The 21,465-nt window shown below is 39.5% G+C and overlaps 1 protein-coding gene across 2 annotated transcripts in view; it reads right to left on the reverse strand.

Annotated features, from left to right (window-relative positions):
* The window catches only part of LOC126646789 (uncharacterized), a 47,359-nt gene that overhangs the window by 6,432 nt on the left and 19,462 nt on the right, over positions 1–21,465 (reverse strand). For both annotated transcript variants that reach the window (XR_007630404.1, XM_050328343.1), the window contains exons 6-9: positions 21,047–21,148; positions 14,594–14,704; positions 12,892–13,070; positions 1,441–1,598 (exon numbers count right to left, since the gene is read on the reverse strand). Coding sequence is in view for 1 of the 2 variants with exons in the window: in XM_050328343.1 (XP_050184300.1) it covers positions 1,441–1,598; positions 12,892–13,070; positions 14,594–14,704; positions 21,047–21,148 (550 nt within the window). In the remaining variant the exon portion in view is untranslated. The remainder of the gene's footprint in view (positions 1–1,440; positions 1,599–12,891; positions 13,071–14,593; positions 14,705–21,046; positions 21,149–21,465) is intronic.

Below are 21,465 nucleotides of genomic sequence, written 5' to 3' on the forward strand. Positions count from 1 at the left end.
TAAAGGGATGTGCAATTTTCAGGATGCACAAGGCTTTAAGATAGAAAAGCAGTGGATTAAATCTAAATAAACACTGCTAACTCTAAAAAAAAAGTCTCAAAGCTTGCTGTGTAAGAATGCATTATAATTAATAAAGGCAATATTGCAGACAAGGGAATCTACAGATGTTGAATATAGTTCAACATGTTAGGCTAAATGATCACTCTTCTTGACATAATGCAGACAAGGAATTCGTAAGAGACACAAAGAATCCTGGAGACACCACAGATTAAAGCAGTAACTTTGTTGGCAAAGTTATTCTGTTGCACTATGTACAATATAAAATTTGGAAATGGAAAATGCTCTAATATTAAAATGGTGGGTTATGTTAAGCAGTGAGATGATATAAAAAAATGGGTCAATGAATACCAAATATCAACAGCTTTATATTTTTGACTGGAGCCCCTGGTGGTCTAGCGGTAAGGGCGCCGCACTATCACCGCGGAGACCCGGGTTCGATTCCCGGTCAGGGCCACTCCCGGGCAGGTGGGGCTCGTTAGCCCTTAAAGGCAACCCACCTACGTCCTAAGGACCTCGCTGCCACCGTCCAAGCTCGCTTGGCCCCAGCAGATGAACCTTAGGATTAAAGGGTGGGCTCAGTTCCGCTCACACTGTGTCTCACCTAAAAAATCCAATGCGCAGGCTGGAAGGTGGAAAGACCTTCCCCGGATCTTCGCTCGCAAAGACTGGCCATTATTATATTTTTGACAATTCACAATAAAACAAAGAGTACAATAAGTTTAGATTTTAGTATGTTTTGAAAGAGAGGACTAGGAAGTTCTTACTTGTACTTTGGGTGAATTTAAGCTCTTTGTTTTGTCAGTTGTTGCTGTTGGGAAATGCAAAAGAGCATTTTTAAAGTCTAACTCTGTGTCAAACCAAAAGTCAGTGCCCCAGAACCAATGTGCTTTTGGGGCACATTTGCATTTTAAAATAGTAAAATGAAAATGTGACAAATGACAGAAAAGAAAATGGAAGATGGGACTGTGTTTATTACTAGCACTGTCCTTGTTCGGCAGAAGAGGACATTTATATGAAATGACTGATAAGAAAGTTTATATCCTCAGGAATATTTACACTTCTTTTTGATATAACAGTGGGAGAGAAGGCATGAGAACATGGATTAAATTTTTTTCTCATGATAAACCAAGAATTCAGGGGGATGGGAAAACATGAATGTTAAAAGATTTTACTGAAAACAATTAAGAAAAAATCTACGAAACTGAAAAATAATTTTTGAAGCTTCTAAAAAGAAACATTATCTTCCCATAAGTAGCTGATAGATTTTTAATTTTTTCCTCTACTGATCAAGGCAGATATTGTGAACATCTTCCAAAAATACAGAGCCCTCTCCACACTGGATTAACAAAACTGACACTGTTAAAATGAAAGATCGCTTACCTCTTCATTTCTTGGTTGGAAGTTGCACAGAAATAGAAAATTCTGTTTCCAGCTTGAGGTATACATTTAAAAACAAATGGTTTCCCCAAACTGGTGTCAACACCAATTTCTGCTCCTTCCAGTTTTGTTACTTCCAGGGGTTTGCACTTCCCTTCATCCTGCAATTAGAAAGAGTGCCCAAAGTTCAGAACTATTATGAAACTGATCCCTGTGAGAGGAGGATAAGCTCAAGGAATATTCAAAGTTGTAAAGCTCTTGTACTTTTGAACCACCATATGGTTTAATGATCAGCAGTCCCAGAAATTACAGTGTAATCACAGATGACACGCTAGTCAAACACCCTCTAAATTTGCATCTGTGTTTTTGATCTCTTAACTGTTTTTGGTTCATCGGAAGACGTATCTGTACCAAACACCTTTGTAGGTATGTGTAGACATGTAGACGTTCTAGCTATTGAGGGTTCAGCTAAGTGGTGTGGGAATTTTCACAGTGGACTGAAGAATTTAGAGACACAGATCTCTTTACTAATCAGTGATGTTTGCAGTTTGGGTTTATGCTGAAAATCTCACCTTATATGGGTAGATACAGGCAACAAAGACTTAAATTTGAGAATAGTGAGCATAATTTAAAAGGCCGAATTTCAGCTCCTTTGCAAAGTTGCGGTAAATATAACTCTGTTCATAACCCTTACTATATAATTTAAATAACTTTCAATGGAAAGCTCTTCAGAACCATTTTGCTTGTTCCTAATTGTGTTAAAGCTCTTTGAGACTGAAGGGCATTGCCAATGTCTTTCCCTGTGTAAGTTATAAAGAGCCATTAAGCTCCTTAGTACACGTAGGTAGGTGAAACAGTTTATCCCCTCGCTTATTTCCCAGCTCAGCTCCCCCTAAATACACATCTTGACTCAAAACACACATCTGGACAGTGAACTTTAGCTGTGTTTTAACCCATATTCTTTATCGAAGATCTGTGACTGGAACTCTAACAATTGCATGAAATTTGGTAGCAATAAAATGGGAAAGAGGAGTTAATGCTGAGACATAGGAAAAGCACTAGTGCTGTTTGCAAAATACACAGATGGTGGAGTCTTATAGAATAAAATTAGTTGATTATTAGGTGTTAATTAAATTTTGTCAGTAGGAGCTGGATTGCAAATACCCTATGTAATTTTCCCTTGGCCTAAAACTAAACGTACATAGCCTTGCATGAAAAAAAAAATGCACTTGTGGAATTAGATAGTTAAATACTTAATTGTATGCTCACTAGCACATGTAATTATCCCTTTGTAATACATGATTTTCCTGTAGTAACAAAATAAACCCTAATACTGACAAAAGTATAAATCAACATTCATGAGTACATTTCCTACATTTTTATTCCTTGTTCTCATTCCATTTTTTTAATGCAAAATTAAAGTTTTTTAATATAAAAGTAAAGAAGATAAAGGCAATCCTGTAAGTTGTCAGTGCTGTGTGACCTACTTTATTTATAATGCCTTCAGACACAAAACTACATTGCAGACAGCATAACCAAAATACATATTGAGGGTCCAAATCTCATTTCTCTCATTTCTAGTGTAAAGCATAAAAAGTGCAAGCTCCTGTCCATGGTCTGAATTCTTCTCACCACCCTGACCTGAAGGCAAAGGTCTGAAACTACAGATACTGAAATCATGGATCACTATTATTGTATCCTTATAAACTTATTTTGTAAACTCTTTCTGTGCTGTCTAGAATGAATGCAGATAGAGGTTCTGTGGTATCAAGAATTATATAGGTCTTCTGTATCTCAAACACATCCGGGAAAGGAGTGAGATAGATTTGAGGCATTTAAAATTAGACCAAATGTAGGAACATTGACTAATAGACAGCCATCCTCCCCTAATTCTGATAATCCAGATCACAGAATAATAGAATTGTTAAGGTTGGAAAAGACTGTCATGATTATCATGTCAAAATGTTCACCCAGCACTACCTTGTTCTCTGCTAAACCATGACCCATGTGCCACATCTGCATGTTGGTAAGGGGGGTATTTCTTTTCACTTGTGTGGCTTTCATGAATAACATGTTGAGATGATTCCTTAGGCAAATATACCTTTGCTACAAAAAGTGAGTAAGGTATATTTCTGGAAAAAATAATTATGAAAGTAATTTCTTACGCTTGTGACTGAAGTGTAACACACTGATGATACTGCCTTAATGGAACCTGATATAACTATGTGATGCTGCTTGAGTTGATGATATGTGTCATGCAGATTTTAAATGAACTAACTCAAATTTCAGCTGTTCCATTCTGCACTAAACTAAAAAAAAATTTTTGTTTTTTCTTCAAGTTTGTAATCAGCTTCTTCATGGATTCTTGGCAGTCTCTAGTATCAAACGTGGAAATTTCTCTAGGTAGAAGGAGTAGAAAGATGGAAGCAGGTGATGCTTTGGTAAATGCTATTTTAAGAACAGTAGAAACATCTGAAGTAACCCTTCCCATGCTCTGAGTTTTCCTAAGATGATCTGAATTTTAGGAGAAATGTTTCAGCAAAAAAAAATTAAAAATATAATTAACAATGCATAATGATCAGAAACAGATAAAAGGGAGAAATAAAAATAGGAAATTAGGCATTTCCTTCCTTTATTGTATTAAATGCTCATTAAGGTAGTGCGTGCAGCCCTACTTAATTTGATGTAAATAATTCCAGAAACTAAATGCCATTCATAAGTCCTGGGTGATTCACTGTATTCAAAGGATTTTGTTTGAGCAGAGTTATATTTGCTATGGCAGTTAAGCTCCTTCATCTATTAGAGAGGAGAATCTGAAGAGGTATATGAAAACTTCATGCTATTTGTAGTGAAAGAAACAAAAGGTAACAACAGGAATAACTATGAAAAGAAATTAAAATTAAGCTACAAAAGAGTCTTCAAGTACTAGGAAAATGGAATAAAAGTAACTTTACAGAAAACAAGATAAAATCCTAGAAGAAATCTAAACAATGTGAAAACTAAGCAGTGCTAGAAAGCAGGAATTGAAGTCTGGCTCGATTGGGAGACTGGCAGTGGACAGTGTGAGGTAGTTGCTCCCAGGTCACTGGGTCAGATTGGTTTCAGGTCAGTAGTGGCATGGCTGAATTTTTGACTGTCTTTCAAAACTATCTTCATGGCTGTGCCCCAGTGTTCTTAAAATAGGTATCTCTTAAACAAGACAGGAAACTGAACTGTTTTTTTCCTTTTGCTTATTATTTCTCATTTGCCCAGCTTTCTCCATTGTAGCTGATATGGCCACAAACCTCCATGGCACTCAGGCTTGCAGCATTTTCACCATCTGTTATCTTTCAGTTTTCTCTGACCAGCTTCTTCTTGAGGTCTGGTGCCACTTGCTTAGTAATATCACTAAATTCTTCTCCTCCCTATGTCTTTTTTTAATTACTGTACTTTGTGATAGGCTCATTGTTTGGTAATTTAGGAAATTATAGATAGAGCCTGTTTGCATTTATTCCTCCTTTGAGCTGGGCACATTGGTGCAAAGAAGAGACTAAGGTTTCTTATGTCTTTTCCCCTTACATCTATTTCCTTTTCCCTTGAGGTAAGGGCTTGTGTATGTCAGAAAAGAGGGAGCTCTGGACTCCAAAACTGTTCACATGGTATTTTTTGCCAGTAGAAAGAGATGAACTTATTTAGTTGTTCGTTGTGTTTTGTTTTAACTAATTTGCATCTAAACTACAGAGCGTAGAAACTTACTGAAGACAAAACAATTGGGGAAAAAGATGTAAAAGATCCTCTAATTTGAAAAACATAATCATCATACACCTAATAGTATTGGCCATCAGGTGAAGTACAACCAAAAGGAGTTCTGACATGTTTAATCTTCACATTATAATTCTTTTCTTGAGGTTGAATAATTTGCTACAGTTAAATTCACAGAATATAATAAACAGTTTGCAGAACCAAGGCTCACAGGAAGAGTTATTGATTAGGTTAAAATTTTGAACAACTTGAATCAGATCAAATAAAGTATCTGAGTATGAATCTTTCTCTGGGTTGGGGTATGCAATCTGTTAGTAGGCCAAAATTATCATGCATATCATAGCAGCTAGTGTTATTTCTCATTTATCAATAGAAATAATACAGTGAATGTATTGGAGACAGTGGATTCAGAAAGTTCTTGAATAAATTGAAAAATATATTCTGGAGCCATGGAAGTAATGGAAAATGTAAAGAAGAAATCAGATTCTACACTCTAAATAATAAGCTTTAAATAATATGGCAATTCCCAGACTATATTAAAGCTCTAAGCAAGAATGAAGAACAAATAGAAGTGATATATTTATGAGCAATGCTCAGATGTAAATCTATCTTGCCAAGCTGCTCTCCATTATCTTCCAACAGTCCTGGCTCACTGGGGAGGTCCCACATGATTGGAAGTTGGCAAATATCACCCCAATCCATAAAAAAGGCTGCAAGGCTGACCCTGGTAACTACAGGCCTGTCAGCCTGACCTCGGTGCCTGGCAGAGTTATGGAACAGATCATCCTGTGTGCAATCACACAGCACCTACAAGATGGACAAGGAATCAGACCCAGCCAGCACGGGTTTAGGAGAGGCAGATCCTGCTTGACCAACCTGATCTCCTTTTACGATCAGGTGACTCAACTGGTGGACGAGGGGAAGGCTGTGGATGTGGTCTATCTGGACTTCAGCAAAGCCTTTGACACTGTCTCCCATAATATACTCCTGGAAAAGCTGGCAGCCCATGGCTTGGACAGGGGCACTCTGTGCTGGGTTAGGAACTGGTTGGAGGGCCGGGCCCAAAGAGTGCTGGTGAACGGGGCTGCCTCCAGCTGGCGGCCGGTCACCAGTGGTGTCCCCCAGGGATCAGTGCTGGGCCCAGTCCTGTTTAACATCTTTATCGATGACCTAGATGAGGGGATTGAGTCCATCATCAGCAAATTTGCTGATGACACCAAGTTGGGAGGGAGTGTCAACCTACCAGAAGGCAGGAGGGCTCTGCAGAGGGACCTGGATAGACTGGAGAGATGGGCTGACTCCAATGGGATGAAGTTCAACAAGGCCAAGTGCCGGGTCCTGCACTTTGGCCACAACAACCCCCTGCAGCGCTACAGGCTGGGGACAGAGTGGTTGGAGAGCAGCCAGGTGGAAAGGGACCTGGGGGTGCTGATTGACAGGAGGCTGAACATGAGCCAGCAGTGTGCCCAGGTGGCCAAGAAGGCCAATGGCATCCTGGCCGGGATCAGGAACAGTGTGGCCAGCAGGAGCAGGGAAGTGATCCTTCCCCTGTACTCTGCGTTGGTGAGGCCGCACCTTGAGTATTGTGTTCAGCTCTGGGCCCCTCAGTTCAGGAAGGATACTGAGGTGCTGGAGCGGGTCCAGAGAAGAGCAACCAGGCTGGTGAAGGGACTTGAGCACAAGTCCTATGAGGAGAGGCTGAGGGAGCTGGGATTGTTTAGTCTAGAGAAGAGAAGGCTTAGAGGTGACCTCATCACTCTCTTCAACTACCTGAAGGGAAGTTATAGCCAGGTGGGGGTTGGTCTCTTCTCCCAGGCAACCAACAACAGGACAAGGGGACATGGGCTCAAGCTCTGCCAGGGGAAGTTTAGGTTAGATGTTAGGAAGAAATTCTTTACAGAGAGGGTGATCAGGCATTGGAATGGCCTGCCCAGAGAGGTGGTGGATTCACCATCCCTGGAAGTTTTTAAAAAGAGATTGGACATGGCCCTTAGTGCCATGATATAGTAATTAGAGTTGGATCAGGGGTTGGACTTGATGATCTTGGAGGTCTTTTCCAACCCAATCTATTCTATGATTCTATGATTCTATTTATAGCTAAGCCTTTTATATAAAGTGATTAGGCTTAGCAAGAAAGCTTGTTCAAGAAAACAAAGGACTGAATGTTTGTCATAGATTGAAATGTTGTGCAGGGTCTGCATGTGGCAGGCAGAGGATTTCTTTCTTGTTGTAATAATTGGACTCTCTATATATTGCAGAAATTTAAAAGCATTTTCCCCTCTCTCTTCTATTCCACTGTTCTGAAAAACACCTACTAGAAACGTATCCTACTAGAGGTATCTAAGGAACAGCAATTTCACAAGAACACCACTAATTAAAGAAAGTTCAATGAGGAAAGCATTCTGCTGCTGAGACAAAGTGAAGGTTATGGACCTCTTTGAATGCAAATAACACTGTATAATTAGCGTCTATGCAACACTTAATTGCCAGTGTGTTGGCTACGTTAAAGTGCAATAAACAGGGAAGACAGAAATTAACTGGGTTCATAATAGAAACAGGAATACGATCTAACATCTGATCATTTAGGTGATGTAATAGCTGTTTACCAGTTTGGGGTCTAATTGCTTTTGGTTGTTAAGAAATGCACATTTTTGTTCCCACTGCCCTCTCAGCTTTGAAATACTTTGTCTTAGTCACTCACACTATGCCCAAGGGCTTCCTAGAGGCACTAAATTTGTGAACCTAAGAAATGCAAATCATAATTCTTTTTAAAACTGACGTTATTATATAAAATCACAATGAAGATCATCCCTCACTGCTGCCACAGAGAGAGTGCTTCTCAGGAGCATGTGTTGAAGTTTTCTTACAATATGAACTATCATGAAGGCCATTTCTCTGAGACTTGGGGCTACGTGTGAAAGTGAATTTGCTCTTTATTCACACTTGTCTCTCACTAAAGCTGAATCTCTAAAACATGCTCTTTTCTACTGTCCAGACAGAAATTTTCAACTTAAGTGTTCCTTCCAACTTAACTTCCTTCCTATTATATCTTCTTGACTTTCCTGTTTGAAGTCCATACAAAATGCTGTAAGGAAACTCATACTCTTTAGACATTTATTCCTAATTACTATTGTTCCACATCATTCTTAGCTGACAGAATTGGAGAGGGAAATGTAATAAATGACAAATGTAATAGAAGGACCTGATAGAGCTGGTTTGACTAGAATTCATCAGTCTCTGACTGCTGGAAAGGAAGTCTCCAAGGGAGATACATTGACAACACAGTTTCCTGCTTTGAGATAGATAGGCCTCTTTAGAGTTTTTCCTAAACTATAACCATAATGATATTTATTTCTTCATTTCCTTTTCAGGTGCTAGATTGATTATCTGTCTCATTATCCTCTCTATGTCACTATCCTCAGAGTCCTCTTATGTCAAAGGGACTGGAAATCTTTCCTAGACACACAGTAAGATGAAAATGAGAGATGAGCTAGGGCATTGTTACAAAAATGATATTTCATTAATTATTTTAATTTTATCAACTCTACTTTTTTTGTCTCTTTTTATGGCCCATAAAAAACATTTTATATATTTTTTTTTATTTATCCAGTCTTACATAGCCAGAAAGCAATGATTAATTGAAACTAGGAAATTTTTGCTTTCCCTGGCACTTTTAGTGTTTTTGTAAATTCCGCTATTTAATTAGTTGAACTCCTTACATGGTGGATATTTGTAATGAGAAATTTAGGGAAACGTGTTTGACTATAATGCTTTTTTCTTTATCCTTGTGTTTTCCTACTGAGCCTAGAACAATGTTAGCTCTCTAGCAGGTATGTCCTCACGATAGAGGAGTGCAAGCTTCATTGTCTTTAAACCCATCAATGGCCCATTTGTTCCTGAGCCCCAGAAATTATATTCCTTCTCGTTAATGAATCAAGACCATTATTTTTTTATCCTGAAGACTGAAGCATATTTTAGGGTTTTCAAGTTAGCTGTCATTTTCTGAAAGAGACTTGCTGGTGACAGCTCAGAGAATTAACATGTTGAAATGATGCTCTGCTGCTGTGGGCAAATTGCTTTTGCTATATCACTGGTCTCACGTAAAACTGATTAAGGTTTCTCTGTCCTATACTGAAGACTCCCCATAGGCATTTTCTAGTGATGTTGCAGCCCCTTTACTGTGATGAGCAGCAAATGGTACTTTAAGAGGAGCAGATGATGTTATCTGCAAAGAAAGGCCATGCTGATGTGCTGATGTGCTTTCAACTTTCCCTGAAAAAATGTGTTAAGTTGAAGCACAGGAAACTCGATTGCCTTAGGGAAGGATTTTAGTGTACATTCCTTGTCTGTTTCCTCATAATATCCATATATCTTTCCCTTAGAAGAAAAACGGGGTATGTTGACAAAGAAGGAAATAGTATGTTTGAGAAGATTCAGTGATCTGGACAATAGGAGATCAGAATGGTAGAGTAGATACTGGAACTCCACAGTTGCTAACTGTAGGCAAAAATATCATAAAGCATTATATCTCTGCTGATCTCTGTAATTTAGAGAAAACAAGGTTCTAACTCAATTTCTCTGCTTGGAAGTGGAAAGCATAGCCACATCCACTGAGCTGAAAAAGGTGCTATGGTTACTTATATGGATTGTGGAGTCGAGGACAGTCAGTGGCAGCACCTGTTTGAGGGAAAAGAAAATGACCACACATGTAAAGTGACTGAACGTCTTGCAACAACTGTCACTTTACCAGTGTGTGACTGGCTAGAGATGATTCTGAAACTGCAGCAAACACATGGGTGAGTCAAATGTAAAAACTCTAGAAACATCAATCTCCTTTTTAGTGTAGGTGGGAAAAGGAAAGTTCAAGGTTGACAATTTATAGTTACAAATAGCAATGATGAGGAAATCTAACTCTCTGTGTTTGTTGATATGGACTAGCGTAGAGATGAAACGTCCTTTCCTTTCTTCTCTACAAAATATTATATATAACATTTCAGGCATAAATAAAATGCTCAGTTGTCTTCTGATACAACTGGAAATCTTTGACCAGTGACCTTGCTGGCATCACTGGAAATATACTAATAGAAGATATTTTTCTTTTACTGATAAGCAGGTTATCCTGAACTTATTTTGTCTCTCTGAATTACTCTTGCCTTCAATTAACTGTTTCAAAGAATATCTTAGATCAGATAAGTGGACAAATTTTTTGTCCTGAGTGAGTCAAGGCCTGGAAGACAACATTTCCAATTAATCATGCAGTTAAATCATCATGCTACATAAAGGCTGTATTAAACTACAAATATTATTTGTAATTCCCTTAGAAGAAAAAGTGGAATGAGAAGTCTTCTTTTACCCTGACAAAAATCATACCAAAAGAAAGAAGTGTCAGTGAGTCCAGCTGAGCTCCTTCTTACTTCATTTGGGCAATGGATCTCACAGTAGTAAATAACTGTATTTATATTTAAGTGGATTCTGTCTCTCTTATAAAGGATTCTCCAGAGCACTCTGTAAGCAAATGAGGCAGTAAAGAAAGTCCTTGTGCTTTTAGTTGCTAAAATAGTACTGCAATATTTAATAGAATCATAGAATCAGCTGGGTTGTCAAAGACCTCTGAGATCATCAAGTCCAACCCTTCATCCACTACCACCATGTAGTTTATTATTTGGAGATCAGGAACAGAGACAGAGCAGCTGGCAAAAAAATGGTATGAAATGATTTAAAAAAAGATTGAATAGCACTAACCTTGGATAATGCAAGAAAACAAACAGTAGTTAGTTATTACTATAAAATGTTTATGCAGTTCTTTAAATTTATTTACTCTTTGAAGAAAAAGCAAATGTATGCTTTTGGCTAAAGAGCCATCTTATCAAAACATAAAGTTTGCATGACTGAAATATTTATTTTCTCAGTGCAGTAAATAAGCTAACTGAGAAACAAACTAATTAAAAAAAAACACTAGTGGAAATAAATAAATAAAAATTTAATTAAATATTAGTGAATGTAAGATTAAGGGGTACCTTCTAATCCTCAATCCAATTTATCTAACACACTGTCTTCAGATATACTTAATTGAAGAGTGTTTAAAAGGCATAATGAGATATCTTTTTTTTACATTTCAGGAATTTGATGATGTACCTGACTAGGATAAAATAAAATCTTCTCTCCAAAAGAATTCTCTTAAATGTTTATATGCTGAATTGATCAAAAGGTATGTGACCATGTTAGTAAACATAAAGATTAATTACAGGCCAAGGACTTGGTATTATGCTCATGCGTTATGCTCATGTTCTCATGTAGTTTTTGATTAAGGGTGGACATGGCTTTATTTTACTGGTATGTGTTCAAACAGTATGTTGGAGACAAAACTATTTCTAACCAGCTGATATATCCACTGATGCCCTTCTACTAGAGCTAGGAGATCCCCTGAAAGATACATGTGCTTCATCTAGTGATAAATCCCTCACAGGCAATTTTTCTCAGCTTTGCTAATTGTTCTTGAAATGAGGTTAGAATGAATGCTAGGTGGATGACCTTGAATGTTTTTTTACAAGCTTTTACAATGTTTTGCCACAAAAAGCTCTGAACAGATGAGAGTCTTTGAAATCAATCTGTTTGATTTTATATAAGTAACTTTCTCAATGAATAACTTCATCATAAAAACACACAGGGGAACGGATTAACTTGTAACTACATGCAGCACCTGTTGAGCCATCTCACAGACTACAGCAAAATGATACTGTAGGGCAGGTGAATTCACTGTGAGCCCAGTGCCTATATCCCCCACTCCTGGAGCTAACTGTGTCAAGGGAAAGCTTTTTTTTTTCTTTTCTTCTTCTTTTTTTTTTTTTTTTTTTTAAGTGAAATGCCTTTATTTATTCATTTATTTAGAGGCAAATAACTTTATAGAATACTCAAATATCTGTAGCTGAGATAACCAAGAAGTCATTGATTTAGGGCTATAAAGACTCATTATACAATTAAAGGGTTGTAAATTATGCTATGTTGAAATGGAGCCTCAGGATAAAGCCAAATGAAATATAAAAAACCCTGTTGTCTCCCCCCAGAAAATAGGGTTGGACTTGATGATCTCAGAGGTCTCTTCCAACCCAGTTAATTCTATGATTCTATGATTTCAATGATTCTATGATTTCTATGATTTCCCTTCATGAAGCATCTGCCATATCCATTTTTTGTATGTCTTGTTGTTAAGTTTAACTAGATTAAGTTAAAGTCTTATATATACTTAGAATTATTAAGTCCTATACAGGTCCCTGCTCCCATGACAGAATGAAGTACTGAGTATTTCTACTCTGAAGAAACCAAGCTATCCCAATGTGCAGGTCTGTAACTTATTCACTGACACAAAGAAATCACATAATCATGCCTGTTTCAGGAAATACATGCAATGCTAGATGGAACACAGAGCTCTTACACATCTGAAGCTAGTTCATCTCATCCCTTCTAAAGGCTTTTTGAAGATCAGAATAAAGAGATTAAATGTAGAATCCATAAAAGCCAGACAGTGTCTATGTCTGTGACTAGGCTTAGGAAAGCAGAACTACCCAACAAGCCTCCTTTATACACCTCATACAAAACCCTGTAGTGCTGACATTATCTTGCAAATAGCACAAGTCAAGATGACCCGTGAGTACAAAGCTACTGCACTTCATAGTTCAAGACACAGCCTGGTTCCTCACCAACCACTCTCCTTACCTTCTTGTGTTTGTAATAGTGCAGGTACCCATTGTGTTTCAGCACAAACCACCTCTTTCTCCAGCCCTTCAGAATGGCTGACTGTGTTCGTTTATGCAGATATCCTCGGCAGGTAGGTCTGGGGGTGTTGGGGTAACGGCTGATGTCTGATCCCACGATCATAGTCAGGATATCAGGACCTAAAATATTACATGAAGAGTGCAAACACATAGGCCAAAACCAGTCTGTCAGTATTTTTGAATACTCATATAGTGTATGGAGCAGGAAGGCAGTATTTTACTCCATGCCCTTGTCCTCCCACTGTAGCTTCTGGAAGCAGCAAAGAGCAGAGCAGCCTAGGAAGCAAGCAATCTTTGGCCTTCTTTTAATATATATTCAGGAATGAAAATAATTTTGTGTTGAGGGCTACTAATGGAGTCAGCTATCTGAAGACTCCACTTAAAAAAATATTGTGACCTACTTTTGCAAGCAGCATTTTGGGTGCTTGTGTATTTTATCAGTTAAAAGAAGGGATTGAATCTTATTGTTCCAATGGGTGCACATAAATTGAGGTTTATGCAAAAATTGCTGATAACGTTCTTAGGGACACCTTCAGTCTCTGCCATCTTACATATGCTCTCGAGAATTCTTTATTTTCCATGCCTTGGAGTTTTCTAATCTTTTCTGTGCCCCTCATTGAAGGGGGTGGCTGTCGGAGGCTAATCTATTCCAAAGCTTCTACTTAACAATTGCAAAAGGTAAGCATAAGGAAGACATGATAGGTTGCAAGATTTTCCAAAAATATTATCAGTGAGATACAAAATCGTAATATTGCTATCAGTACATCTATGATTTTGACCAGAAGGCCTGAGCTTCTGATTATATTGACACTACAGAGCAGATAGCAATGCCTGAAAGAGAACTGAGAAATGTGACTATGACATATTTTCATCTGCAAAGCATTTGCTGGATTTCTTTTTTAGGGACATCTGACTTTGGGAACACTGTGTGCCAAGATTTAGTCCAGAGGGCGTTCTCTGAAGAGTTAAAAATACTCAGTAATCAGAGATTTATCTGCTAAAAGACTCAACATATTCTTAAATATAATAGTGTGAATGGCACCTCTATAATTAAAGAACATGGAATGTGTCAAGTTAAATTTGTCAGTGTCTTGTAAAAGCACTTTAATTTATTGAATTTCCCGTGAGCCTTTGTCAAAACCTTATCTTAGATAAATAAAGGAATGGCAGCAGATTAACTTCCAGCATGCAAACATGGGTATCTTTGGGTTTTAATCATCACAATTCTAGGAAGAATATACTTGATTAATATCTCTGACTCTGTTTCTGTGGTGGTGTAAAAGGAGGCCTTGTGAAATGAGCTCTCTGCTCTCCTTACTAGACTTCAGGTCTTGGAGACACAGAAATAACTACTGGTTGCACTGAAGGAAGATATGAAGTCTCTCCCTGAGGAAGTATAAGGCATAAATAAGGTAATTGTGTCTCTGCAGTCACATGTGCTCTTTGGGAAATAATTTTATGTGTCTAGAAGACAAGGCCTAGATAAAAAAGTGACTTAGGTAAAATTACTCTATTAAATACGAATGCATTAAACTGATATTCAAGATTTCTGTTGCATACATCACCCAGTTTTTCTGGTTGTATTTGGAGCATTGAATAGGAAACCTGACCAGTCATGTAATTTATTGTGATCTTAAAATTACCTTTCCTTGCCAGATTGGCAGCTTCTGAATGTGGCATGCTGGTGACATCAGTTCCATTGACTGCTATCAGAATATCCCCAACCTGAAGCCCTGCTTCTTCAGCTGCACTATCTGGAATAACAAAAAACCCAAAACCAAACCTATCAAAAACTCAATTTTATTTAGAGTTAGGATATCAAGCATGGCTGTGCAGAGAAGCTTTTCTAGCAAAACAGGCATCTGTTCAACCAGAGTATGCTTTAGAGCCTTCATGATATCAGCTTCGAGGTGGAAGAAGTTTTACTGAGTAACATGTTAGTCATCTGTAAATGAATCTTCAGGATTTGGATTGTGGTGTAACACTAGATAATCACTGGCAGTTGAGAAATTTCATTAAAAATGCCATTAGGATTTAAAAGTGCAAATAATAATTTCAGTATCTGAGAGTTTTGGCCTAGCGGGCAAACAAAGATCTGGTGCAATGCTCATTAAAGCCAGCAGAAAAAAAACAAACCTATTATTCTGGTGAGCTTTGGATTTAATTCCAAAGAATACTTTCTGTGCTGATGTTTGTCTTTGCTGGTTAACTGAATTTGGCCATAGAATTTTCAGGGGTTTTGTCTTTAGGAGAAAATAACATAATAAGTTAAAAAAGTGTCAGTGAAGGAGGGGACTGAATCATATTGTTAATGCATGACCTTTCATTTATTTGTTAACCATTGTACAGTACATGCACTCACAAAATAATTCTCAGACACATGCCAGCCAGGAATGGAAGCAAATTAGGAAGGTGATAAATGTTCCTGGAAAATTTTATTCCATGTCCTCACTATTTAATGTATCTTTTTAGAGATTTTGTGCCCTATGATGCAGTAAATGTGATGCTTCAGTGTATTTCTGAGGATGCTTAGACACTGTAGGAAAGAGATGAGTAAAAGCTTAATAATAATAAACAGCCACAATAAAGCCATGGTCCACCTTCACAGGGATTATAAATCATTTGCAAATTCTCAAATGTCAGAAAATTTTGATTTGTGCTTGCTTTGAGGAGGATACCATACCAGATTTTATGATCATAAGTGGTCTTTAAAATATTATTAAAATAATTTTTATAGAATCATAGGATGGTTTGCGCTGGAATGGATCATACAGGTCACCTAGTTCCAACCCCCTACCAGAGGCAGGGACACGTTTTGCTACGCCAGGTGGCTCAAATCCCCAACCAGCCTAGCCTTGAACCTGTGCAGGGATGGGGCAGCCACAGCTGTTCTGGGCAACTGATTCGTGTGCCTCACCACCCTCACAGTAAAGAATTTCTTTCTAATATCTATTCTGTTTAAATGAAATCAGTCATATATTGAGAAAATACAATTTTACTAGATTTTGTCGGAAAAAAAACCCAACTTTTTTTTTTCCCCCTGCAGGTTTAAAGCAACTATACTTGAAAACAATATACAAATAAACAATGTCAGTAGCTAGACTTAATTTTAATTAGTAGATTAGCAGGGATAAATTGCTAAGTTTCAAGGCTATTGTTGTATTCATTACCTGTGATTTTATTTGCACTTAGGTAAGGAACTAATGAGTTCACACGCCTCTGAATTCACAGGCTTTCCTGATATTGTCAGGAGGATGGACAATGTAATACATAGGGCTGGTAATAGTGAGAAATCTATTCTTAGATGCCTTGCTAGAAGCCAGGCATTCTTCGTGTGGGATGACATTTAGCACTACATCTGGTTTTTGTAGTAAGAATCTATTACAGTCTCCTTCTGCTCCTTCTCTAATTCTACTGTACCCATCCTGAAATGGAGAGAGCAAAAACTACTCTAGATTTGGGTGAACCAAGGTTTTAGATGATAGCAGCAAAATGACTTTGACTGCTTGTGTCTCACTCTCACTGCTGTTACTGATACAATCAGCTTTTTAGCCAGATTTCTCATCATCATCGTGATGGCTAGACTTTGTGAATGAAGATCCGAGAAGGACTCTACCCACGCTTGCTGCAAGTGTGCTGATGGCTAAAAAGGGCAATGCGAGATAGACAAGTCCGGTTGCAGAAGGCACAGCAGAAAGACTCCCCAGGTGATACAGATGAGACGCGATTCTTTCTGCGCTGTCTTTTCTCCTCGAGAGTGATCCTGCGTGTGTTCTCAAAAGCAGCAGCAGCGTTATAGATGGTGTGTCTCCAGGCCTCCCGACTTGAGGCCAGGATACACCAATGGTGGTGATCAATATGGCCAAGGCTGAGGGATTGTTTCAGGCAGTCCTTGTATCTCCTCTTCGGGGCTCCTCTCTTGTGGCAGCCAGTGGCAAGTTCCCCATAGAGCACGATCTTAGGGAGGCGGTAGTCCTGCATCCTGGAGACGTGCCCTGCCCAGCGCAGCTGTGTTCTCAGCAGCATGGCCTCAATGCTTGTGACTGCTGCCTGTTCAAGGACAGGCGTGTTGGTCACATAATCCATCCAGTGGATGTTCAGAATTGTACGAAGGCAGCACTGATGGAAGCGTTCTAAGAGACGCAAGTGGTGCCGGTAAATGACCCATAATTCAGACCCATATAAAAGAGTAGACAGTACAACAGCTCTGTAAACGCTGATCTTAGTACTTTTCTTCAGGTGTTTGTTTTGCCATGCTCTTTTATGGAGTTTATCAAAAGCTCTGTACACCTTTGCTAACTTGTTGTCTATTTCTGCATCAATCTTACCATCTGAGGAGATGATGCTTCCCAGGTAATTAAACTGCTGGACTGATCTGAGCTCTGTTTCACCAATGGTGATATGGGGATGATGGGAGACTTCCTGAGGTGCAGGCTGATATAAAACTTCTGTTTTCTTCAAGCTGACTTCCAGTCCAAAAAGCTCAGCAGCCTCTGCAAAGTAGGATGTTAAATGCTGCAGAGCTACTTCTGTGTGGGTGATGAGGGCGGCATCATCAGCGTAAAGCAGCAAGATAATTTAAGGTCTTAGTGTGGGCCTTCAGTTGCCTTAGGTTGAATAGGCTCCCATTGGTACGATATCGAATGTAGACACCGTTTTCATCATCGAGGTCTGCTGTGGCCCTTTGGAGCATCATGCTGAAGAAGACTGTAAATAAAGTTGGTGCAAGAACACAGCCTTGCTTCACATCACTGGCTATTGGAAAGGGCTCAGAGAGTGTGTCGCCATATCTGACTTGACCGCTCTGGTCCTCATGAAGTGAGATGATCATTTTGAGGAACTTGGGAGGACATCCTAAACGTTCCAAAATCTGCCACAGACCTTTTCTGCTCACAGTATCAAAAGCCTTGGGGAGATCAACAAAGGTAACATAGAGTCCTTTGTTCTGTTCCCAACACTTCTCTTGCAGTTGTCTGAGAAAAAATACCATGTCTGTGGTACCTCTGTTGGCTCGGAAACCACACTGGCTTTCAGGTAGAAGATCTTCTGCTATGGCGGGTATTAATCTGTTCAAAAGAATTCTTACAAGGATTTTACCAGCAATGGAGAGCAGAGTAATACCTTGGTAGTTTGAGCAGTCTGATTTATCTCCTGTCCTCTTGTACAAGGTGACGATGACAGCGTCACAAAGGTCTGAAGGCAGTTCACCTCATTCCCAACAGCGTACCACAAATTCATGAAACTTAGCATGGAGTGTTTGGCCACCGTGCTTCCAGATTTCCGGTGGGATTCTGTCAACCCCAGCTGCCTTGCCAATTTTCACCTGCTGTATTGCTTTAAGAGTTTCTCCCATGGTGGGGGCAGTATCCAGTTCAGTTTTCATTGGTTGTTGTGAAATGTACTGCATTGCTGAGTCTTGAACTACATGGCTAGTACTGAAGAGAGTCTGAAAGTGTTCAGACCATCGATTCAAGATGGAAACTTTATCTGTGAGTAGCATTTGGCCATCTGCACTGAGTAAAGGGCTTTGAACCTGGTGTGTAGGACCGTAGGCTGTTTTCAGAGCCTCACAGAATCCTCTGTAGTCACCTGTACCTGCACATAATTGGATTCTTTCTGCTAGATTGGTCCACCACTTGTTCTGGATGTCACGAAGTTTCTGTTGTAGCTTCCTGCATGCAAGACAAAAGGCTGCTTTTCTTATATGACAAGACGGCTGAGCAAGGCGGGCTTGGTAAGCAGTTCTCTTCTTACTCAACAATTCCTGGATCTCATGATTGTTTTCATCAAACCAGTCCTTGTTTTTCTTGAAGGAGAACCCTAAGGATTCTTCAGAGGACTGCAGAATGCTATTTTTAATAAGTTGCCAAAGTGCTTTGGGAGAGGGAATCTGTGGAATGGACTTTGAGCCTGGATTGAAGATTTGCCTGGAAACTGTCCCTCACTGTAGCTGTTTGAAGACTGTTAACTTGAAGTCTCCTTCTAGGAATGCCACCCTTTTTAGGTTTGAACTTAAGGTGGAGGTTAAGTTTACAGCACACAAGGTGATGATCCATTTGACATTCTGCACTAGGCATCACGCGGGTGTGACAAACATCGCGGATATCTCTCTGTCGGACCAAGATAAAATCAATGAGGTGCCAGTGCTTGGACCTAGGATGCATCCAGGTTGTCTTCAGACTATCTTTCTGCTGAAAGATAGTGTTGGTGATGGTAAGCTGCTGCTCAGCACAAAACTCTAGCAGAAGGTAACCATTATCATTGCAGTTCCCAACACCATGCTTGCCTAGTACTCCTTTCCAGGCTTCAGAGTTCTTTCCTACTCTGGCGTTGAAATCACCAAGGATAATGATCTTATCATCTGCAGAAACCTTCTGGATAAGGCAGCGTAGGTCGTTGTAGAATTTATCTTTTTCAGCAGGGTCAGCTTGGAGGGTTGGGGCATATATACTAAAGAGAACAGCATGTTGCTTGTTGTGTAGTGGGAGGCGTAGGGAGATGATACGATCAGAATGACCAGTTGGCAGATTTTCAAGTTTAGAGGCAATAGAGTTTTTAATCATGAAGCCAACTCCTAAGAGATACCTTTCAGAACTGGGTTTACCTGACCAGCAGAGTGTATAACTGGCACCACGTTCTCTAAGGCTGCCTTCCTCATGAAGATGAACTTCACTGAGAGCAGCGATGTCGATGTTGAGTCGTGACAGTTCATGGGCAATTAGAGCAGAGTGACGCTCAGGACGGCCACTGTTTGCAGTATCAAGCATGGTTCTGATGTTCCAGCATGCGAGTGTCAATTTGGACACACCTTTGGAGGCAGGTGTGTGCCTTTTACTCTTAATCTTTATTTGACCGCAACAGAAGGTGCCTGTTGGCCGCGGTTAACCAACCAGGTGAAGGATGGAGATGAGCTATTGGTTAGGTCACCTTTTCTAGGCCCCTCTCCATGTGGAGCAAGCAGTGCTCTCCTTGAAAAAGGCTGCTTGGTCATTCAGGATGCTGCTGAGTGAGTCTGTCATCTCCAGGGTCAGACTCAGGCGACCAATGTCCTGAACTGCCTCCATGTAGGTTAGGACTGTGGCTTCCAGTGCACCTTATCACCTGCCGTTTCGTCCCTCACCTGTCGCTGCAGGACTTTACAAGCTTGGGTATAACCCTCGAGCCTGCGCAGTGGATTTTTTAGGTGAGGTTCAGCTTGTGCAGAACTGGTCCCACCCTTTACTCCTGAGGTTCATCTGCCAGGGTCTAGCAAGCTTGGACAGTGACAGTGAGGTCCTCAGGACGTAGGTTTAATTAGAGTATCCTTCTCTTGGATGGATGGCCTTACAGGGCAGCCAGATTTCTAAGCTGACAGTATATACAGAGCCAATGATTTCAGAGACCTTTCAGAGATAACTCCCAAGATCTCATTCCTGAGTGAAACTGCCAATACCATTATGAAGGTATGCCATCATTCCTCTTTAGAGGCATTGTCTTGTACTCTTTGTACACTCTTTGTTGATTTTTTTTTGTTACTCAGTTGGGGTTTGGAGTTTCTGTAGTGGTTCCTTACACTCGTTATACTACTCTGAAGAAGTAAACAGCACATCTGTAATGACTGACAGATGGCTCAGTGGAAACCCGTCCAAGCAGAACTGTTCCCAGTCAGTAAGACTTCTGAAAATGTTCGAAGCATCTCTGCATCCCCCATTTAGTTCTTAAAGTCATATTGTCATTCACAGATGTCAGCCCACAAAAGTTTTAGTCTCTGCATCTGGATGGAGGCACTTGGAGAAGGTATCAACTGACATGGAAGGAGATAGAGCAGTGGAGTCTGGTTTATCCCCTGGGATACTAGGGTTCTGAAACAGTTTGTCCTAAGCAGTTCAAGGGTACACTATTAAACACCTTGCACCAATTATGGAAATTATTCATGTACATTTATATTAGATGTTAATATAAACCAGATGCTGTATACTATTAGTATTAGTAGATCATATTATATCATGTAGATATATGATTGTACCAGTATATATAATATATATAATATACTAAATATTATGTATTTATTTTTATATATTGTGAAGGAGATATTAACCAGTACAAACACAGCTTACTTGTGTCAACTTCAGTCACAAGGATAGGCTTTGAGAACTGGATCCTGAAACCCCAAGGGTAATTACCAGTTCCTTTAGCAATCTTCACTGTTCTTTCTCGAACTGCAAAATTGGAAAAAAGAGATATCCATTTTCTCTACAAGTTGAATTTAACAAGCAGCAGCCTGTTCTCAAAACTTTTTGTAGTCACTGGCAGTTACTATTTCTACAAATTGCTGGGGTGTTTTCAGTACCACTCCTAGATGTTTAGTGCTGGTCCTTGGATGGTGCCACCCCTCACACTGTGACTCATCAAATACCATCCATGTTAGGGCACAGACAGCACCAGTGAAATTTGGTCTCATTAGCAGTGTAAATTAAGTGCCTGGACTTCGTAATGAAGAGGTGGGGAAGTGCTCAGATATTCCACTCTACTGATT

This window comes from Myiozetetes cayanensis, unplaced genomic scaffold, assembly GCF_022539395.1.
Source record: "Myiozetetes cayanensis isolate MyiCay16 unplaced genomic scaffold, myiCay2020 scf4, whole genome shotgun sequence".
Taxonomy (NCBI): Eukaryota; Metazoa; Chordata; class Aves; order Passeriformes; family Tyrannidae; genus Myiozetetes; species Myiozetetes cayanensis.